We start from the raw sequence: 22,497 nt of genomic DNA on the forward strand, positions 1-22,497 counted from the left end.
TTCTTACGCTTATCACTCTAGTTTAATCTGTTTAAATATTTAAGGTTGATTTTTAGGAGGAAAGAGGTAAACCTTAAAAAAATATGAATAGTCAGGCCAATATAAGTGTCTTGAAGTGAATTTGTAAAAAAAATGATATTCTTTACATTTTCTCTAATGTATCAATATTTGCCTGAGAGCAAACTTTTAATCAATTATATTTCTTCTCGTGTACAATATATGCCTCTCATCTACAAAAATTTTGTTTACACTTCTAATCAAAACCAAACACACTATTAGCCTCAAAAATTTTATATTATTATCGATTCATATGAATAACTTACCAGTGATGAGAAGCGATACAATAACAGTCTCATCAAATGAATGGTTCATGATCAACTTAGACTAGATTAAAAGTATATTTTCAGCATAAATGTATATAAAATGACATTGTGGGTTTTGTTGCCACAGTAAGGACAGTAAGGCAATTATTCACATATCTGTACATTATTTAAATGGGTAAATTATTTCATGGAGCTAAAAGCAATGAAAATTCAAAAATATCATCCACCAAATGATATCCTAATCAGTGTTGTACATTTGAAATGTATTCTATAATATTTTCTTCATTAGCAATTACTATAGTATCCTTATAAACAGATTTAGCAATTCACAGAAATCTTAAAACGTTGGTAAGTTACAGAGTCCGAAAACAAGCATACCAGGCGAGGGAGTTCCAGCTGCCTTACACTCCAGCTGTACGGGGCTGTTCACCACCACGGTCTCATTCAGCATCTTCCCTGCATCCTCCAGGCTGGGTGGTTCTGCAAGAAGCCCAAAGAGGTAGCTAGCACACAGAAATAGGGTATTAAACTGAAATAGTTTCCTCACTGGGACTTGTCATTTCTTTCTTTTTTCCTTTCTTTCTTTCACTTATATACAATGATATATTTGGAATAAATCTAAGGCACACTATTAAGTGCGGCTTCCCTGGTGGCTCAGATGGTAAAGAATCTGACTGCAAGCCAGAGACCTGGGTTCAATCCCTGCATTGGGAAGATCCCCTGGAGGAGGGCATGGCAACCCACTCCAGTATTCTTGCCTGGAGAATCCCCATGGGCAGAGGGATACTATTAAGTAGCATTGAAAACAGGATGTAAAAGAACTTAAAAGGTTTTCTGGATCATCTATTAATCTATGCCCATAATGGAAAAGCCTTGGATACATACATTAGCAGAGTAGTAAAAGAAAGTTAAGGGAGTATTTTTAATTTCAATTAATCTGATTAGTCTGATGATGAACTGCCTTTACCAAGAAGTAATCTAATGTATTTGAACTCTTCCAGTGAAGAACATCAGTATTTCTCAAAATATCTGACTTTACCTTGTGCTTAGTCGCTCAGTCGTGTCCAACTGTTTGCAACCCCATGGTCTGTACCCCACCAGGCTCCTTGGTCCAAGGGGATTCTCCAGGAAAGAATACTGGAGTGGGTTGCCATGCCCTTCTCCAGAGGATCTTCCCAACCCAGGGATCGAACCCAAGTCTCACGTGTTTCAGGCAGATTCTTTACTCTCTGAGCCACCAGGGAAGCCTGACTTTACTTGAGAACAGTACTATCTTAAATCATTTCAGAGAAATTAGAATCACTTTGTTTATTAGAATCTTTTTTGATAGAAAAGTTACAACAGTTAGTAAAATAAAACAGAAAACTACATTTTAAACTTTAAATAATCACATATAATGCTGCTTTAGTTTTAATGTTAGGCATCCCTGGTGGCTCAGAGGTAAAAAATCTGCCTGCAGTGCAGGAGACCATCTGCAATGCAAGAGAAATCGGTTCGATCCCTGGGTTGGGATGATCCCCTAAAGAAATGGCAACCTACTTCAGTATTCTTGCCTGAGAAATCCCATGGACAGAGGAGCCTGGCAGGCTACAGTCCATGGGGTTGCAAGAGTTGGACATGACTTAGTGACTAGACCATGTATTTATAAAGTAGGAATTCAAAAAGTTTAAGAGGCATAGGGTAAAAGTAAAGACAACTTGGAATAGCAAAGCCCTACATCTCCTATCTTAAGGAATGCAGGAGGGATGTGAGGAAAAACAAAATTGCAAGTAAACTAGAGGTTTTCTCTTATTTGGAAAAGATGCTAGGTACATGTTAACTTTGGGGTTTATATAAAAAACATTTTAAAGATTTGATAAATTTAACTTATCCAATGCACCAGAGCCCCTCACCTCCACCCCATATCCAATTAAATAATTGATCCATTAACCTAGCAAAAACAGAAAGGGGAAAGGAGGGGGTGGGAGGGGGGTTCATGTTTGGGAACGCATGTACACCTGTGGTGGATTCATGTCAATCTATGCCAAAACCAATACAGAATTGTAAAGTAAAAATTAAAAATAAATAAATAAATTTAAAAAAAAATAATATTAAAAAAAAAGAAAAAAGAAAAAAGAAAAATGATTAGAACTAAATAAGATGGTAGAAATAAAATCAAATATGTAAATCAAGAACATAAATGTGAATGAGTTAATTTTTTTGGTCAATACAGAAAGAGTTAAGACTATCTGAGGGTTAACTTTTTTTTTTTAATTAAAAAGCACAAGCAAAACAACTGTAAAAATGTTGACAGTAAAGTGCTAGACAGAGATATACCAGAAAAATAAGGGAGATATCAATTTCTGAAAAACTGGTATACAAGGCAAAAATAATGCTTTCTACTGACTGAACTGTTGTAACTCAGAAAGAATCCACTATAATGATAATGCTTTATGCATTGAATAAAAAAGCAAAATTATAAATAAAAAAGGAGAGAAAATTTGAAAAATCTAAAAGTAGTATATTTCAGTATTTCTTAGAAATTAACTACATAGTGAAACACAAAATAAAGTTCTAGAGAATTTGAAAGCTAAAATTACCCAAACATATATATTTTTAAAGCTCAACATTCAGAAAACTAAGATCATAGCATCTAGTCCCATCACTTTATGGCAAATAGATGAGGAAACAGTGGAAACAGTGTCTGACTTTATTTTTCTGAGCTCCAAAATCACTGCAGATGGTGACTGCAGCCATGAAATTAAAAGACGCTTACTCCTTGGAAGGAAAGTTATTTCCAACCTAGACAGCATATTAAAAAGCAGAGACATTACTTTGCCAACAAAGGTCTGTCTAGTCAAGGCTACAGTTTTTCCAGTGGTCATGTATGGATGTGAGAGTTGGACTATAAAGAAAGCTGAGTGCCGAAGAATTGATGCTTTTGAACTGTGGTGTTGGAGAAGATTCTTGAGAGTCCCTTGGACTGCAAGGAGATCCAACCAGTCCATCCTAAAGGAGATCAGTCCTGGGTGTTCATTGGAAGGACTGATGTTGAAGCTGAAATTCCAATACTTTGGCCACTTGATGCGAAGAGCTGACTCATTGGAAAAGACCCTGATGCTGGGAAAGATTGAGGGCAGGAGGAGAAGGGGACGACAGAGGATGAGATGGTTGGATGGCATTACTGACTCAATGGACATGGGTTTGGGTGGACTCCGGGAGTTGGTGATGGACCGGGAGGCCTGGCGTGCTGTGGTTCACAGGGTCACAAAGAGTCGGACACGACTGAGTGACTGAATTGAACTAATATATGTTTATACACACACATGTTATTTGTGTATTTATTGTTAACAAAGAATACATATTATTTTCAAATGGCAACAGAATATTTTCAAAACAGATTATATATTAGGTCACAAAAACTCTCAAAAAGGTATTTATACCACAATTTAAAAAATCATAGTAAGAAAATCACAGAACTCAGTAGTAAAATTACAAAGTTCTCTACATGGGGAAAAAGCTTATTAAAGAGGAAATCAAGACAAATGTATATGGGTAGAAAAAATTAATTAGAATGAGACTGATTAAAACTGAAATCTGTGGGCCATCAATAAGCAGTACATTACACAAAGGCAATCTTAAAGTTCTAAGTAATATATTAAAAATGAAGAAATGCTAAAAATAAATGTTCTAAGCATTCAACTCAGATTCTAGAAAAAGGCCAATAAAATAAACCCAAAGAAATCAGGAATAAAGAAATAACAGTAGTAGAAAACTATACCAAAGCAAACAAACAAGCAAAAGGAATAACAAACAAAGCTGGGTTTTGACAAGTTTAAAATAAAGCCTGTCCTCAAAAATAGATGACCTTATAGATCAGATTTCTATTTTCTGGGAAGTTGTTCCCGAAGACAAAGTTTAGAGGCCATTTGGCCCTCAAACCTGTAGTTCATTTGTATTTATCTAATCAATGTATTAAATCTTCCTGTTTGAAATGCTTAGATTGTTTCTGTTTTCTGCTGAATTCTGACTTATGATATGGCATTTAAGCCAAAAAAAAAAAAAAGACCTTTAAATATGACTATCTGACTTTTACAAATGGAAAGGAAAAATAATTAGTCCATGGCACACTGCTCCAAAATAGTTATTTAAATATTAACTTGAAGCCTGCTGGACAGGCTCCATTGACAGCTTTGACAGGCTATGTAACTGCTGCAATAAAACAATATGGTGGGAATAAAAAATATAACAGCCATGAAGCAGATTGGCTATTTTTCATTCCACTAGAGAACTTAAAGAGAAAAGATTAGATGTCAGCAAGAATGGCAGAATAAGGACTCGCAAAATCCACTCCACCATTAAAAAAAAAAAAAAGAACATTGGAAGATTATCAAAACCAACTTTCTTACTACTGGGGGAATTAACCAAATGCTTACAATAATTCAAGAAGTGTTTATTCAAGAAAAAGAACTAAATCCAATTAAGAAGAGTGAGTTTTACAACATTTATCTCACTCTCTTCCCATCACTCTTTCCTTACCTCAGCAGTAATCTTGAAAACAAACAGCTCTGCAGCCACAGTGAAAAAAAGCACAGTAAATATTGGAGGGCCACCTCATGAGAAGAGTTGACTCATTGGAAAAGACTCTGATGCTGGGAGGGATTGGGGGCAGGAGGAGAAGGGGATGATAGAGGATGAGATGGCTGGATGCCATCACTGACTCGATGGACATGAGTCTGAGTGAACTCCAGGAGTTGGTGATGGACAGGGAGGCCTGGTGTGCTGCAGTCCATGGGGTCATGAAGAGTTGGACATGACTGAGCGACTGAACTGAACTGAAGAGCTTCCTAAAAGCCCCATTCCTAGAAAACTCACTATTTGGGCTGTCTGGCCTTTCTCTGGAAATTTCCACTCCTAGGACTTGTCTTTAACTATCCAGACCCAAAATTTGCTCAGTGAAATCAGTCCATTTCCCAGAGGCATTTTAAAGTCTATCAAAACAGACTTCACAGAGATTGTCCAGGAAAGTTACCATATTAGTTTCCTTTCCCTTCCATAACAAATTATTTCAAACGTGGTAGAACACAAGTGTATTATTTTACAGTTTTGTGGGTCAGAAATCAACATGGCTTCACTGGGTTAACATCAAAGTTGCAGAAGGACTCATTTCCTTTCTGCTGGGTTCAAAGGAAAACCTGTTGCCTTGCCTATTCAAAGGATAAAGCATCTGCCTGCAATGCAGGGGACCCGGGTTCAGTCCCTGGTTTGGGAAGATCCCCTGGAGAAGGAAATGGCAACCCATTCCAGTATTCTTGCCTGGAGAATCCCACAGACAGAGGAGCCTGGCAGGCTACAGTCCATGGGGTCGCAAAGGGTCGGACACGACTGAGCGACTTCACTTTCTTTCCAACTTTTAGAGAGGACACATATTCCTTGAGTTGTGGACACCTTCCTCCATCTACAAAGTTAGTAATAGGGAAGGTCATAAGACCTCACATCTCATCATTCTGAATTCTGCCTTAATTTTCTACTTTTCATGACGTGTCTGGGTCCATCTAGATAATACACAATAATCTCCCTATTTTAATGTCCACTGATTGACAACATTAAATTAAATTTTTAAAAAATACTAAAGGAAGTCCTTCAGGCTGCATAAAAAGAGTGACTTTAATACATATAAAGAAGTAAAGAGCGCTGGTAGAGGTAACTAATAGTAAAGATAGTAAAACTGTATATTTTACAGATAACAGTTTTCTCCTTCCTGATTTAAAAGACGATAACATAAATCAATAATTATAAATATATGTTGATAGGCACATGATGAATAAAGATGTAATTTGTATGACTATAATAGCACAAAGGGGGGGGAGGGAAGGGATCTATATAGGAGCAAAGCTTTTATAATACAGAAACTAAATTAGTATTAACCCAAAGTATTAACATTATTAATTAAGATGCTAATTGTAATCCTTAGGGCAACCACTAAAAATGAACTCAAAAATATGGAAAAAGAAGGAATAAGATAAACAAAATGGTACACAAGAAAATATCTATTTAACACAAAAAGGTAGTAATGGAAGAACACAAAAACACCACATACATACATACATACATATAAATGGTAGACATAAATCCTAGCATCTCAGTAATTACAATAAATGCAAATGTATTAAACACTCTAAGCAAAAGGCAGAAGAGACCAGCAGAATGGATTTGAAAAGCAAAAGAAAAATAAAAACATGACCTAACTATATGTTGTCTACAAGTGATCCACTTTAGATTCAGAGACACAAATAGGTTGAAAGTTAAAGGATGGAAAAGATATCATGCAAACAGTAAACAAATAAAAATGGAGAGGCTATACATACCAATATTAAAAAAAAAACAGATTTTGAAAGAAAAATTGTTAGTAGCAACCAAGTAAGATATTTTTAAATGATACAAAGTATCAATTTATGCAAAATACATGACAATTATAATCACATAGTCACAAAACAGTTATTCAGTGGTATCTGACTCTTGGCAATCCCATGAACTCTAGCCCACCAGGTTGCTTTATCCTTGGAATTCTCAAAGAAAAGAATACTGGAGTGGGTAGCTATTCCTTCTCTAGGGGATGTTCCTGACCCATGGATTGAAGCCAGGTCTCCTGCAGAACAGGCAGATTTTTTTTTTACCATTTGGGCCACCAGAGAAGCCCATAAGTGAAAGTGTAGGCACCCAGCCATGCCTGACTCTTTGTGATCCCATGGACTGTAGCCTGCCAGGCTCCTCTGTCCATGGAATTTTCCAGGCAAGAATCTGCCTGCAATGCAGGAGACCAGGGTTCAATCCCTGGGTCAGGGAGATCCCCTGGAGAAGGGAATGAATGGCCTCCCACTCACTCCAGTATTATTTCCATGGAGAATACCATGGGCAGAGGAGCCTGGTGGGCTACAGTCCATGGGGTTGCAAAGAGTCAGAAACAACTGAGTAACTAACGTACACATTCACAAAACAATGGAGTCTCTAGATACATGGAACAAAAATTTTGCAGAATCTAAGGAAGAAAGACAATTAACAATAATAGTCAGAGACATCAATATTTCACTTTCAATAATGGATATAACAAAAATCAACAATAGAAGACTTGAACAACACTATAAATCAAGAGATACACATAGAATAGTCCACACAAGAATAGCAAAATCAACATCCTTCTCAAGTGCACATGGAATATTTTTAAGAATAAACCATATATTAGGCTATAAGAGAAGTCTGAGGACATTTAAAAGGATTAAATCATACAAAGTGTGTTTTTAAACCACAACAGAATGAAATTATGAATCAATCATAAGAGAAGAGTTGGGAAATTCACAAATATGTAGAAATGAAATAACGCACTCCTAAATAACATGTTTCTCAAATAAGAAATCATATAAGATGTTACATAATTCCCTTAAAATAAAAATACAACACACCAAAACTTACGGGATACACATAAAGCAACACTTAAGAGTGAAATTCATAGCTGTAAACAACTATACTAAAAACTCAAATCAGTAGCCTAACATTCCACCTAAAGAAATCAGAATAATAAAAAAGAATAAACTAACCCAAAGCAGGCAGAAATAAAGAACAGAGCAAAAACAGACAACAGAAAGAAAGAGAAAACCAATGAAACTAAAATCTGGTTTTTTGAAAGATCAATAAAAGGGACAAAATTTTAGCCCAACTGACCAAGACAAAACAAAAGAGAGGAGACCAAATTACTCCAATTAGGAAATAAACAAAGATCACTGCTACCAACCTTACAGAATTATAATTATACAGTAATATTATAAACAGTTTTGTGCCAACAATTAGGTTATAACCTAGATTTAATGGATAATTTCTTAGAAAGATACAAACTACTGACACAGACTCAAAAAGAAACTGAAAATCTGAATAGACACTTAAAAACAAATTGCATTAATAATAATAATTTAAAAAATCCTTCACATACATACTCACAAAACTGGAGAATGGCTTTAATAGTGAATGCCAAACATTTAAGAATTAAACTAAGTCCTTCACAAACTTTTTCAAAATAAAGCAGAGAATGAGTGAAACACTTCTTAAATCATTCTAAGAGGTCAGTGTAACATGATAACAGAACCAGAAAGACAGAGTCAATAAAAGGATACTATGATCAATATACCTTATGAAAAGAGACACAAAAATCATCAAAAAAATACTAGTAAGGTGAATCCAGCAACACGTAAAACATATTATGCACCATGACTAAGAGGAATTTATTCCAGAATGGCAGGGTTGGCTTAACATCTGAAAATCAAGAACTGTATTCAATTCAGTATTATAGTAAAGAATTAACTCAAACTGTATTAAAGACTTAAATGTAAGACCTGAAACCACAAAATCCTAGAAGAAAACATAAGAATAAAGTTCCCTGACAGTGTTCTTGGCAATGATTTCTTGGATATGACACCAAAAGCATGAACAATAAATGCAAATATATATATATACATACATATATATGTGGTTTGCAAATATTTTCTTCCATTTTGTAGGTTGCTTTTCATTTTTCTGATGGGTTCCTTTACTTTGCAAAAGCTTTTCAGTTTGATGTAATTCCCCTTGTTTATTTTGCTTTTATTGTTTGTTCTTTTGGTGTTATATCCATAGATATAATAAAGGGTGAATAATAAAAATATACAAGAAACTTAGACAACTCAATAGCAAAAAGAAAAAAAAAAACAACCACCACCAACAAATAACAAATAACACAAATATATAATGGGCAAAGGACCTGAATAGACAGTTTTTCAAAGATACACAAATGGCCAATAGGTACATGAAAAGGAGCTCACCATCACCACTCATCAGGGAAATGTAAATCAAAATCACAGTGAATTATCACCTCACACCCGTTAGGATGGTTATAAAAAATACAAGCAATAACGAGTGTTAGTGAGAATGTGGAAAAAAAGAAATTCGTACACTCTCAGTAGGAATGCAAATGGTAATGACCACTAGAAAACAGCATGAACTTTCCTCAAAAAAGTTAAAAATAGAACTACCATATGGTCCAGCAATCCCATATTTGGTTATATATCTGAAGCAAATAAAATCAGTATCTCAAAGATATCTATAACTCCCATGTTCATTGCAGCATTATTTACAAAAGCCAAGACACAGAAACAATCTAAGTGTCCATAGATGAATGGATAATGAAGATGCTGTCTTTCTCTCTCCCTATCTCATTCCCTCTAATCTGTGTGTTTATTACATGCACTGTCATACATTATATATATATATATGCTACTGCTACTGCTACGTCGCTTCAGTCGTGTCCGACTCTGTGCGACCTCAGAGACAGCAGCCCACCAGGCTCCCCTGTCCCTGGGATTCTCCAGGCAAGAACACTGGAGTGGGTTGCCATTTCCTTCTCCAACGCATGAAAGTGAAAAGTGAAAGTGAAGTCGTTCAGTCGTGTCTGACTCCCAGCGACCCCATGAAGTGCAGCCCACCAGGTTCCTCCATCCACAGGATTCTCCAGGCGAGAATACTGGAGTGGGTTGCCATTGCCATAGATAGATAGATAGATAGATAGATAGATAGATAGATAGATAGATAGAGACAGACAGACAGAATACTTCTCAGGCACAAGAAAGCAGGAAATTCTGTCACTGAAACAACCTGAATGAAACTATAGGACCTTATGCTGAGTGAAATAAGCCAGACAGAGAAAGATAAATACTATATGATCTCACTTCTATGTGGAATTTAAAAAGAGTTGAACTCATAGAATCTGAGAATAGATTGGTGGTACCAGGGGCTGGGGGGTGGGGAAATGGGGAGATACTGGTCAAAAGGTACAACCCTTCATTTACAAGATCAAGTAAGTTCTGGGACTCTAATGTAACCATGGTGACTATCGTACTACTAAATACTGTACTGGTAACAGCAGATCTTAAATGTTCTCACTACACACACATACAAATAGTAACTGTGTAAAATGGTGGATGTGTTAATTTGATTGTAATAATATTTCACAAAGTATACATACATTGAATCATCCCATGGTACACTTAAAATGTATAGAATTTTATTCATCAATTATATCTCAATAAAGCTGGGGAAAAAAGAATAAAAGACAGAGTGGTACTGTCATAAGAATCACAATTAGGCAATGGAACAGAATTGATTTTAGAGAAATTTAACCCTTACATGTACAGTCAAATGACTTCAAAAAGCATGCCAAGCCATTCAGTGGGGGAAAGATTAGCCTTTTCAATAAATGGTGCTCGTTCACTTAACATAAAAACTAAATAAAAATATAAATACTATTATTCCCTTCTAGCACAAAGAGATGGTCTTGGAATTTTGAATTTAGGTGAACACTGTTGTAGAAGAAGAATTAGTAAGGTAATAATATTTTGTGATAACAATAAGATGTCTGCATACTGTGTACTCTAAGTAGAAGATTGAACTCTATTCGACTTACTGGTTTTCTTTCTTCTAAAAGCTCCAGGCATGTATCATGCCAAAATCAAAATACCTTCCTCTGAATGTATTGTGGGTCTAAATTTTGCCTATTACTTTAATCATTCAGAGACATTAATGTATTTTTTTCAAATCATGGTAAAATTTGAATTAATACATAACTGATCAAAAGTGCCTTGGAGACTCCCTAACCACAAAAATTATAATACAATGAATAATAAATTCACCAATACCAAGAAAACAGCATAGTAGAGCCCTGAACTAAAGTTATCCTTTAAAAGAGAAAAGTTCTCTACAATATTCTCAAGTCTCCTCTAGGCCACAAGTGAGCTATTACACAAAACACAAAAACGATATAGAAAAAAAAATTTAAGTGGGCGTTAGCATATTTTAGCCAAGCAAATACATCCAAATAATAAAATTAAGGGTGCTCTACTAATGTTTTAGCCAGACAAGTAATACAGACACAAAATAGTTCCTGGCCAGCAGTAAAGACAGCAGGACATTAGATATAATTGTTAAAATATTGGTGTAATGAGCAGGGCCAGAAGCCAAATATATGTTTGGCCAAAACAGTCATCAAGCTGCTATTTACAGATGATGACCAGGAACCAGACACCAGGCTATATTTTTCATGTCTAGTCTTGCATTGATTCCTCAGAACAACTTCCCTGACTGTGGTATTATCTTCATCCTTTCCATTTTACAGATGAGAAAACCTAGCTTTTAAAAAGTTAGCATCTAAGCCCACTGTCCTCCAGATAATACTTGGAGTGTAGAAGCCCAGTTCAAAGCTTTTCACCACAACAGTCTACTTCTGGGTGCTTCACCTTGGTTGATTTTGGCTAGAAAATAATTACGTGCAGATGAATGCTTGAGCAATTAGACCCCAAAGAATCGTTTGTTCGTGGAAACATCTGTCTCGCTTGGCAAGTATCTGAGGTTTAAATATAATGTCATAGTTTGGTCTAGAGAATTAGAACTTCCAGAATTATAAAACTTTGATCATCAAAAGGACCACCTACTGAGAGCCTCTGCTGTCTATAATAGAACTTCCCCTGGAAAACCCAGGGGATCATAAGAATGCTCCCCTTTCTTGTGATCATGACTTCATTTCCAGTCCAGGAGACCACGCACTCTTACTTCACCTTTTGGAAACACTTTTTTCCATGTTTGAGAAAAATGGAAGCATCTACACTCCTTTTTTATAGAAAAGCAAAATAATAAGCAATTTGAAAGCTGAGTTTCTTAGGATTGAATACTTTTGGATGACAACTGTATGGATAGAAAAGACTCGCTTGCTGAGTGTGTTACTCCTGGGATTAAAACAAATCCTAATTTTAAAAACAGCTATAGGATTGGTTAAACAATAAAAGAAATAATTAAATGACAGTTGCTTGCCTATAGATTTTTCAATGTCCCTCTTAATATATAGCACCAGACTTAGATATACTCCTTTGGAAGCACTCAGAAAGCAAGAGTATAAAAAGGCTACTGCAAACTTCTATTACTGACTTCTTAGCTTTATTACAAAATTGAATTATCAAATTAATAATTAGAGAGAGTCATTAATATCTCAAGTAATTCAATGTGTGGTATCTTTAAGCCACTCTCTCCCTATTCTTATGCAATTTTTTTGCCTCAGATTAATTTTTCATTTTTAACCTCTGAGGTCTTTCTGAAATTCATCAACTAATCCCTTAGAAATTCCTACATCTTTTTTAACATCCCCAATTCTCCCTGAAATTATGAATATAAATATGAAGGAGGACAGGATCAAGTCTGGAACCATGTCCCTCCAATGTGACACAGCCATCATGAAGGCCAAGATGATACATCACTTTCTGTTCATATTCCTGTCACATGTCATGTTAACTACTCCCTCCAGGTTGATCACGATCAATATTAGATTAGAAGTTCACTTCATCATTTATTCTTCCTTCAGGTTGATGAAATGTTATCCAAACAAGTCAAGATCCTATAAGGGAAACATTTTCAGCTAGTAATATATCTTACTTCTATGGTAATTCATAACAAGAAGAGTTTTATATTTTCTGACTAGTCTGGTAGTTTTTAAAAAAATCCTTACAATCACCAACCTTGTGTTTCTCTCTTTTTTCACACTAACCCAGATATCCTCCAGCCTCCTCCTCGTCTCTGATGATTTTCCACTTGTGTACTCTAACTGAATCTCTTGCTAACATATATTTTGTTACCATAGTTAGACAGTATGTTGATAGACTTGTGTTTTCTCAGATATTGGATCTGCTGTTTTCTTTTCTGTGTTTGATGGGATACTCGAGTTCTTTCATGGACTCTAGTCTTCAGTCAGTCTTGACTACACTGGCAAGTCTCTAGACCAGTCTTTACAGTCTGGGCCAATGTTTCTCCATGTAGAGGCCAGATTACTTGCATGAGAGATGCTGTTTCATGAGATGTGGGAAAGCGTCCAGAAAGATGTATTTCTAAAAAGCAATACATATGATTTTTATGAATACAAGTCTGGGAGCCCCAAATACTGAGGTCTGGTTCTTCCCAGTTCTGGGGACATGGTCTCTTCTTCACTACAGAGTCTTCATTTAAGTAATTTAAAGCAGTCTAGAGAATAAACAACATCTCTTTTCTGGACAGCTTCTAAAAGAGTAGAAGTGGGAGATAACAGTATATCTAAAACCTTTAAACCTCAAAAGCACTCAAGTCAGATACTCAGAAAGATTAATTAAGCGGCGTGCTCAAAGTTATGCAAATCATGGTTAACAAAGAATTTAAACCAAAGTTGGCGTCAGTCCAGTGCCTGAGATGATGGCAACATATCATGCTATCCTACTCAACTGCTGCCTCTTAGCCAGCAATGGGAGCCCAGATTAGGACTGAAGCTATTGGAAAGGAGAAGATAAATAATCTGTACAAAAAGGAGACAAGGACACTCAGGGCAGGAAAACGGGGAAGGAGAGCAGGCCCACCCCAAGCACACTCTTAGATGGAAGCTGAGGTCTGAGTAAATGCTGGAGACAGCTGGCAAAGAGCACTGGAAACATACAGAAGGCCTCACAAGGAATGAGGTAAATTCAAGGCAACTTAAGGAAGAGCACAGTCAATCTGTCCCCTAACCCTCAAGTGTGGTGAGACAATTCCAAGATGGTTACAGTCAGATATTGATCATTAAGCTAGTTATTCAATGAAAAACTAAAGGTCCTCTAAGAAATATGGTTTGTGTATATGACATAAGTCAGATGTTCATATCTGAAAAACGAGGGAAAGAATAAAGTGGGTTTATTGGAAACACTTTGAGAATTGATCATTTGAATTTTTTAACTGGGTCATTTAATTAAAAGAAAACATGTAAAGAAACAGATTAGAAGAGTTCAATATTCACACACAATTTTTTCATTCACTTATTATTTACTCTTTCATTTGTCAAACATTTATTGACTTCCTACTATAGACCTGGAGTTAAGCTAAATGCTGGGGTGTTATTTCAGGTTAAGATCACTCAGTAAATATGGGGTGAATATATGAATGAATGGATGGAATGAATGAATAAAGGGCTTAATAAGCAATCACATGAATTAGAGAAAATGAATGAAGTGTACAAGGAGATCTTCGCTAGCTCTCTGTAAATATCCTTGGCTGAATTAGGAAAGTCCAAACGTTCAGTTCTTGGTCCTTTCTGATGAACCTCTACAGATCTGAAGTCTCACAATGACAGTCAGGGAGTCTTTCAAGTTTACTGCGAAGCTGCAATATTCATGAGGCATTCCATGGCCACTCAGACTTTTTGTTAAAGTACACGAGGGAAGATCCTCAGTCAAAGAAACCTTCTACTCACTTCTAGCTTCAAACAATTCATCTTTTAGGCAGGCAAGATAATCAGAGACAATGTGAAGGAAAAAACCTGCAACTTCTGGTTTTTCAACCAAAGTTATCCGTACAAAGCTATCAGCTGACAGAATTCAAACAATTAAAACACAAGGTAGTGTGTTTGTTTACGAGCCCTGGTATGTCTATTTGAGAATATGAAAACTGAGGATGATCAATATGAGTACTGGCCATAATGTAAACTATATACTTTTCTCATACAGACTAAAATAAACACTCATTTCTTTTACATTACAATTCAATAAAAATGGGCCCAATATGTTTTTTTAAAAAGACCATAGAAATACTCTTTTGTTAAGACGTGGAGGTGCCATTACCATATACATGCAGTTGAATGTGCTGCTGTGTTTCTCCAGCTGCATTGGTAGCCACGCACGTGTATCTGCCAGCATCTTCCATCAGGGCTTTGGCAATTTGTAGAAGTCGACCAGAAGACTGCATCTAATTGGGATCAGAAAGTATGGCAGCATTCTGTACTTTATATGTGGACTTGAAAATATTTGCTGAAGAGACAAACTCATTTAAGTTTATAATATCTAATTATATTTTTATGCTGGTATCTTAATTACCTTTTGACAAATTAGAGCCAGATCACCTCGTCATGCACAAGAAAAGAGACTATTTTGATTGAAAAGCTTTTCTTATGCCTTGGAAAACACAAAGTTACCTAAGGCCAGCCTGCTGGTATACTCATAAAAGTCCACTGAATAAAAAGACGTTAGCACTGCAACTATGAGTTATGTGATGAAAATGTAGCTATTTGAAAAAAAAACATGGTTATATTTATATAACACTTCATAAATAGTTTTAAAACAACAATCTTTTTTGATTAAATGGTCACAGGGGCCAGAAAAACAATAAAAGTTATAAAATATGAGTAATGGAAATGCAGATAAATTTCCTCCTGTCTGGTTTTCCTTATTTCCCTCTTAAGCACATAACAACCGGCCTCCACCATTTTAGAACTAGTGATTCTGTGGTTATACATTGAAACTGATTATTCAGGGGTTAGCAGTAACTTCCTTTTTAAAGATTTCTTTTGACATGGACCATTTTTAAAGTCTTTATTAAATTTGTTACAAGATTGCCTCTGCTTTATGTTTTGGTTTTTTCAGCCGTGAGGCATGCGGGATCATAGCTCCCTAACTAGAGACTGAACCCCCTGCATTGGAAAGCAAAGTCCCAAGCATTGGACCACCAGGGAAGTCCCATTAGTAACTTCTAATCACAGCACCCAGCAGTCTAGGCAGTGAGCTCATACTACAGCATTTGGCATTGTGGGCTTCCTACTCCTCAATCACTCTGCTCTCTGGTAGCTGAAGAGACAGTACTCCCTCAGTTCTCACTCTCTGACTTTCTTAGTAGATTACAGAACCTGCTTCCTCCTCCTGTCCCATAAACAGGGAACTTGGCTTTCTGATAGTTTTCATCCAAACCCATGTCTTTGATGAAGAATCCTGTGCAGGCTCCTAAATTTACAGCACTGGCCTCAACTTCTCTCCTGAGCTTCCAACTGTCTGCTGGACAAGTTAGCATATGAAATGTAACACATCCAAAACAAAGCTTACAACTGTTTTCCCCGTATTTCTGAACCTAATTCTCAGGTCATGTTTCCAGTCTTGTTAAATGGCACAGGTCCTCTGGGTTTCAGAGGCTGCTTTGACTCTCCTCGTAATTAGGCAGTGCTATGTTTCTCAGATCCCTTGTCTCCATTCCCACAGCCACTGTGGGATTATAATAGCTCCTTAATTTATATTCCAGTGTCTCCAGCCTCCCAAACTGTTAATCTGCCTTGCATACTGTTGCCAGAATAATTTGTCTAAAATGTAAATTTGATCCTTTTACCAGTCCCCCTTCAAAGCTCATGCATGGCTCACCACTTTGCCCAGAACAAAACTGGAGCTCAGCAAAGTCTTCCAGGCTCACCACATTCTGACCCCAGATGATCTCTCCATACACTGCCATGGACACTCCCACTTAACTTCTTCTCCAGCCATACTGTACTAAACATGGCAAGCAGCACATTCACATACTTATATTCACTTCTAGACTTTCACATGTGGCGTTTAAAAAGTGTCATAATTTCTTAAGACTCTGCGTTACATCAGTTTTCTCTCCTGTTTCTTCTCACTTTATGCTGCCCTTGAATTAAGTCATCCCTGTCCATGAGTTTCAAATGTCATAATGCATCAATATCTCCAGCTATACTTTGAGCTCCAAGACCATATATTCAATGGTTTCCCTAGCATCTCAACTGATTTATTTCAAGATCTTCTTAACCCTGAAAAGTCCAAAACTCATAGTTTTTCCCCCTCAAACTTGTCTGCCTCCAAAATTTTTCTCACTGGATGGCATCACTATCTATGCACTTCTGTATACTAGATTCCTACTAGTTCTTCTTGATATTCCCCACTCCCTCACCTTTTATCAACAATCTACAGTCAAGCCCTAATGATTTAACCAGTAAATAACTGTCAAATATATCCATGTATCTTCACCTCTGTAGCCAGTATATGCGTCCAAATTTCTATCTTTTCTCTCCTAGACAAAAAAAAATAAGTTCAACTGATTTCCATATATCTACTCTTGACTCCTTAAATTCTTTCATCAAAGAGGCCTAGGTAACTCCTGAAAATGTAAGCCTGCTCATGTCATTTTCCTCTTCAGTTCAGTTCAGTTGCTCAGTTGTGTCCAGCTCTTTGCAACTTCATGAATCGCAGCATGCCAGGCACCCCTGTCCATCACTAACTCCCGGCATTCACTCAAACTCATGTCCATCGAGTCAGTGATGCCATCCAGCTATCTCATCCTCTGTCATCCCCTTCTCCTCCTGCCCCCAATCCCTCCCATCAGAGTCTTTTCCAATGAGTCAACTCTTCACATGAGGTGGCCAAAGTACTGGAGTTTCAGCTTTAGCATCATTCCTTCCAAAGAACAGCCAGGACTGATCTCCTTCAGAATGGACTGGTTGGATCTCCTTGTAGTCCAAGGGACTCTCAAGAGTCTTCTGCAACTCCACAGTTCAAAAGCATCAATTCTACGGGGCTCAGCTTTCTTCACAATCCAACTCTCACGTCCATACATGACCACTGAAAAAACCATAGCCTTGACTAGACAGACCTGTGTTGGCAAAGTAATGTCTCTGCTCTTCAATATGCTATCTAGGTTGGTCATAACTTTCCTTCCAAAGAGTAAGTGTCTTTTAATTTCATGGCTGCAGTCATCATCTGCAGTGATTTTGGAGCCCCAAAATAAAGGCAGCCACTGTTTCCACTGTATCCCCATCTATTTCCCATGAAGTGATGGGACCAGATGCCATGATATTCATTTTCTGAATGTTGAGCTTTAAGCCAACTTTTTCACTCTCCTCTTTCACTTTCATCAAGAGGCTTTTTAGTTCCTCTTCACTCTCTGCCTTAAGGGTGGTGTCATCTGCATAGCTGAGGTTATTGATATTTCTCCCAGCAATCTTGATTCCAAGCTTGTGTTTCTTCCAGTCCAACGTTTCTCATGAGGTACTCTGCATATAAGTTAAATAAGCAGGGTGACAATATACAGCCTTGACATACTCCTTTTCCTATTTGGAACCAGTCTATTGTTCCATGTCCAGTTCTAACTGTTGCTTCCTGACCTGCATATAGGTTTCTCAAGAGGCAGATCAGGTGGTCTGGTATTCCCATCTCTTTCAGAATTTTCCACTGTTTATTGTGATCCACACAGTCAAAGGCTTTGGCATAGTCAATAAAGCAGAAATAGATGTTTTTCTGGAACTCTCTTGCTTTTTCCATGATCCAGTGGACGTTGGCAATTTGATCTCTGGTTCCTCTGCCTTTTCTAAAACCAGCTTGAACATCTGGAATTTCACAGTTCATGTATTGCTGAAGCCTGGCTTGGAGAATTTTGAGCATTACTTTACTAGCATGTGAGATGAGTGCAATTGTGCGGTAGTTTGAGCATTCTTTGGCATTGCCTTTCTTTGGAATTGGAATGAAAACTGACCTTTTCCAGTCCTGTGGCCACTGCTGAGTTTTCCAAATTGCTGGCATACTGAATGCAGCACTTTCACAGCATCATCTTTCAGAATTTGTAATAGCTCAACTGGAATTCCATCACCTCCACTAGCTTTGTTTGTAGTGATGCTTCCAAAGGCCACCTGACTTCACATTCCAGGATGTCTGGCTCTAGGTGAATGATCACACCATCGTGATTATCTTGGTCATTAAGATCTTTTTTGTACAGTTCTTCTGTGTATTCTTGCCACCTCTTCTTAATATCTTCTGCTTCTGTTAGGTCCAGACCATTTCTGTCCTTTATCGAGCCCATTTTTGTATGAAATGTTCCCTTGGTATCCCTAATTTTCTTGAAGAGATCTCTAGTCTTTCCTATTCTGTTGTTATCTTCTATTTCTTTGCATTGATCGCTGAGGAAGGCTTTCTTATCTCTTCTTGCTATTCTTTGGAACTCTGTATTCAGATGCTTATAGCTTTCCTTTTCTCCTTTGCTTTTTGCTTCTCTTCTTTTCACAGCTATTTGCAAGGCCTCCTCAGACAGCCATTTTGCTTTTTTGTACTTCTTTTCCATGGGGATGGTCTTGATCCCTGTCTCCTGTACAATGTCACAAATCTCCACCCATAATTCATCAGGCACTCTGCCTATCAGATCTAGTCCCTTAAATCTATTTCTCACTTCCACTGTATAATCATAAGGGATTTGATTTAGGTCATACCTGAATGGTCTAGTGGTTTTCCCTGCTGCTGCTGCTAAGTCACTTCATTCGTGTCTGACTCTGTGTGACCCCATAGATGGCAGCCCACCAGGCTCCACAATCCCTGGGATTCTCCAGGCAAGAATACTGGAGTGGGTTGCCATCTCCTTCTCCAAGTGGTTTTCCCTACTTTCTTCAATTTAAGTCTGAATTTGACAATAGGAGTTCATGATCTGAGCCACAGTCAGCTCCTGGTCTTGTTTTTGCTTACTGTATAGAGCTTCTCCATCTTTGGCTGCAAAGAATATAACCAATCTGATTTTGGCATTGACCATCTCGTGATGTCCATGTGTAGAGTCTTCTCTTGTGTTGTTGGAAGAGGGTGTTTGCTATGACCAGTGCATTCTCTTGGCAAAACTCTTTTAGTCTTTGCCCTGCTTTATTCCATATTCCAAGGCGAAATTTGCCTGTTACTCCAGGTGTTTCTTGATTTTCGACTTTTGCATTTCAGTCCCCTATAATGAAAAGGACATCTTTTTTGGGCGTTAGTTCTAAAAGGTCTTGTAGGTCTTCATAGAACCATTCAACTTCAGCTTCTTCAGCATTACTGGTTGTGGCATAGACTTGGATTATTGTGATACTGAACAGTTTGCTTTGGAAATGAACAGAGACCATTCTGTCGTTTTTGAGATTGCATTCAAGTACTGCATTTTGGACTCTTTTGTTGACCATGATGGCTACTCCATTTCTTCTAAGGGATTCCTGCCCGCAGTAGTAGATATAATGGTCATCTGAGTTAAATTCACCCATTCCAGTCCATTTTAGTTTGCTGATTCCTAGAATGTCGACATTCACTCTTGCCATCTCCTGTTTGACCACTTCCAATTTGCCTTGATTCATGGACCTAACATTCCAGGCTCCTATGCAATATTGCTCTTTCCCTGGTAACAGCTACCAATATTTCCCTGGTAGCTCAGACGGTAAAGTGTCTCCCTACAATGTGGGAGACCTGGGTTCAATCCCTGGGTCAGGAAAGGGCTTGCTTTCAGGTTCTCAAGAGGTGTCATACTGCTCTTTGTTTGCCCACGAATAACTTCTCTGAAAGATTCTACTCAGCTCTCTTCTATTAATTTTTCCATTTAACTCCATATGTTCTTCAGATCCCTGCTTACAGACTTTCTTCAGAAATCACCCTCATACTTTTGGAAGAGGTTGTTGAGAGGATGTGACCGCCTGCATGACCTGTGAGCTGGACTCAAGCACTTGGAGGCTCCTGAACTTCTCCTCATGTTTGGAAGTGCATTCCATCTGCCTCCCCAGTGCTAGACACTGCCCAAGGATATAGCCTTGAGACAGTAGTGTGCTGCTGAGACCATCTGAATGGATATGCGACTAAACTGAGTTAGGGCCTCTATATAAACTTTTAAGATTTGGTAGGCAGATGAGGAGATGTACTCATCTTACAGACATTCAAGACAAGCCTGGAAAGTAAGTTCCCTTACTTATTAAATCTGCCGCTACCAATCTGGAATGCTGTGACTCTTTCTGAGCTCTCTCTCTCCCCTCTGAATAGGGGGTGGTTTCAGATTAAACCCGGGAAGATCCAGGGGTTGCAAACCACACATGCTCAAAGGCAGCATTTCTTATTACCTGTTCTTAAACCTCTCTAAACTCTCTCTTAAAATTACTCATCCCTGTCTCCAATTATATTTTTGTATGATTATATGATATATATCTGTCTCACAGGTAAGCAGTTGTTTACCTGCACTATGTTAGAAGGATATATATTAAATCTTTTATAGCACAAAATGTGTAAGATTAATTCCACTAGATTTGGAATAGGAATAATAAATGAACAGATACCATCGCTTCTGCCAGGAAAAGAACTTTGCATATCCCTCATTACTGGAACTTACCTCAAGCAAAGCACAAGCCCATTTTAGTCAATTAACCTGATCTTAGAAGCAAAATCTATTATTTTAAATGCATCATTTAAATCACTCAGGTTTACAATCTACCCATCTCCTAACTGAACAAATATGTACTGACTATGGTTATATGCCAGGGACTATACTCAGTATGAAAGATACAGAAATGAACTTACTCATAGAGACTGGTCTCTGCCATCTTGAACATTATAAGCTAAACTATATTTTCCAAGACATATTTCACCTAGGCTTATGTAGTTATAATTCCACCTTAATCCTAGTCAAAGGTGAACATATTTGGGATACTCTGACTTAGTACTGATAAACTTTTCATCTATGGGACACTGGCTTTTTTCAACAAGTAAAACAGGCATACATTGAGATAATACAAATAACAACCACTATGTTAAAATCAATCATTCTTAAAGTTATTAGTCTTTAATTCCATTTTTTGAGTCAAAATATTAAGCTAAATTCTAAACAAGCCTAAGGACAACACATAATATTTTAGTGCATTTCCTGCAAAATCTGTCCAACAGGAAAGCCTATACCTAAGAAAAGAGAATATGACAGCTCCTTATATAGCTTTCTCATCTTCAACATAATAATATTCATACTTACTTTGAGGTTTCCTTGGGCAGTGTTGACAGGCTGTCCATCTTTCAACCATGTGATGGATGGATTCGGAATGCCATTAGCTATGCACTGCAAGGCGATGGGCTTGTATTTCAATACAGTTCTCTCAGAAAGACCTGAGGACTTGATTGTTGGAGGCACTAGATTTAAGGAGAAGAGAAAAGTAGGAAGGAAGGAAAGAAGGAAGAAAAAAGAAAGTTGAGGAGGGGACAGAGGGAGAGAGGGAACAAAAACCATAATCAGTAGGCTCAACGCTTAAAGATCCAGAACTTGAAAGTTTAAAATTTAGAAAGGAAAAGATGACAAAATAACAAACTACCAAATAAATCCACCCATTCACTTCATTTATCATTTTTAGCAATTTTAGAGTTACTTATTTCTGAAGTAGGATCTCTAATTCGCCAAAGAATAAGTAAAACATGTTTACAGCAACTGCAATCCGCATGTATGTTTGGCTTACCACCTTTTGGTCTGTTTTCCTAATGTATTATGACTTTCCATTTCTCCAGAACTGCCTCATTAAATCAGTGTGCATTTCCAGTACCCATATTTATACCACATG

The 22,497-nt window shown here is 37.3% G+C and overlaps 1 protein-coding gene across 1 annotated transcript in view; it reads right to left on the bottom strand.

Annotated features, from left to right (window-relative positions):
• Window positions 1-22,497, bottom strand: part of HMCN1 (hemicentin 1) — a 551,984-nt gene that overhangs the window by 198,425 nt on the left and 331,062 nt on the right. The window contains exons 35-37 of the mRNA XM_040263800.1: window positions 21,921-22,075; window positions 14,984-15,107; window positions 702-803 (exon numbers count right to left, since the gene is read on the bottom strand). Of these exons, the coding sequence (XP_040119734.1) occupies window positions 702-803; window positions 14,984-15,107; window positions 21,921-22,075 (381 nt within the window). The remainder of the gene's footprint in view (window positions 1-701; window positions 804-14,983; window positions 15,108-21,920; window positions 22,076-22,497) is intronic.

The sequence above is a fragment of the Oryx dammah genome, unplaced genomic scaffold, assembly GCF_014754425.2.
Source record: "Oryx dammah isolate SB20612 unplaced genomic scaffold, SCBI_Odam_1.1 HiC_scaffold_21, whole genome shotgun sequence".
Taxonomy (NCBI): Eukaryota; Metazoa; Chordata; class Mammalia; order Artiodactyla; family Bovidae; genus Oryx; species Oryx dammah.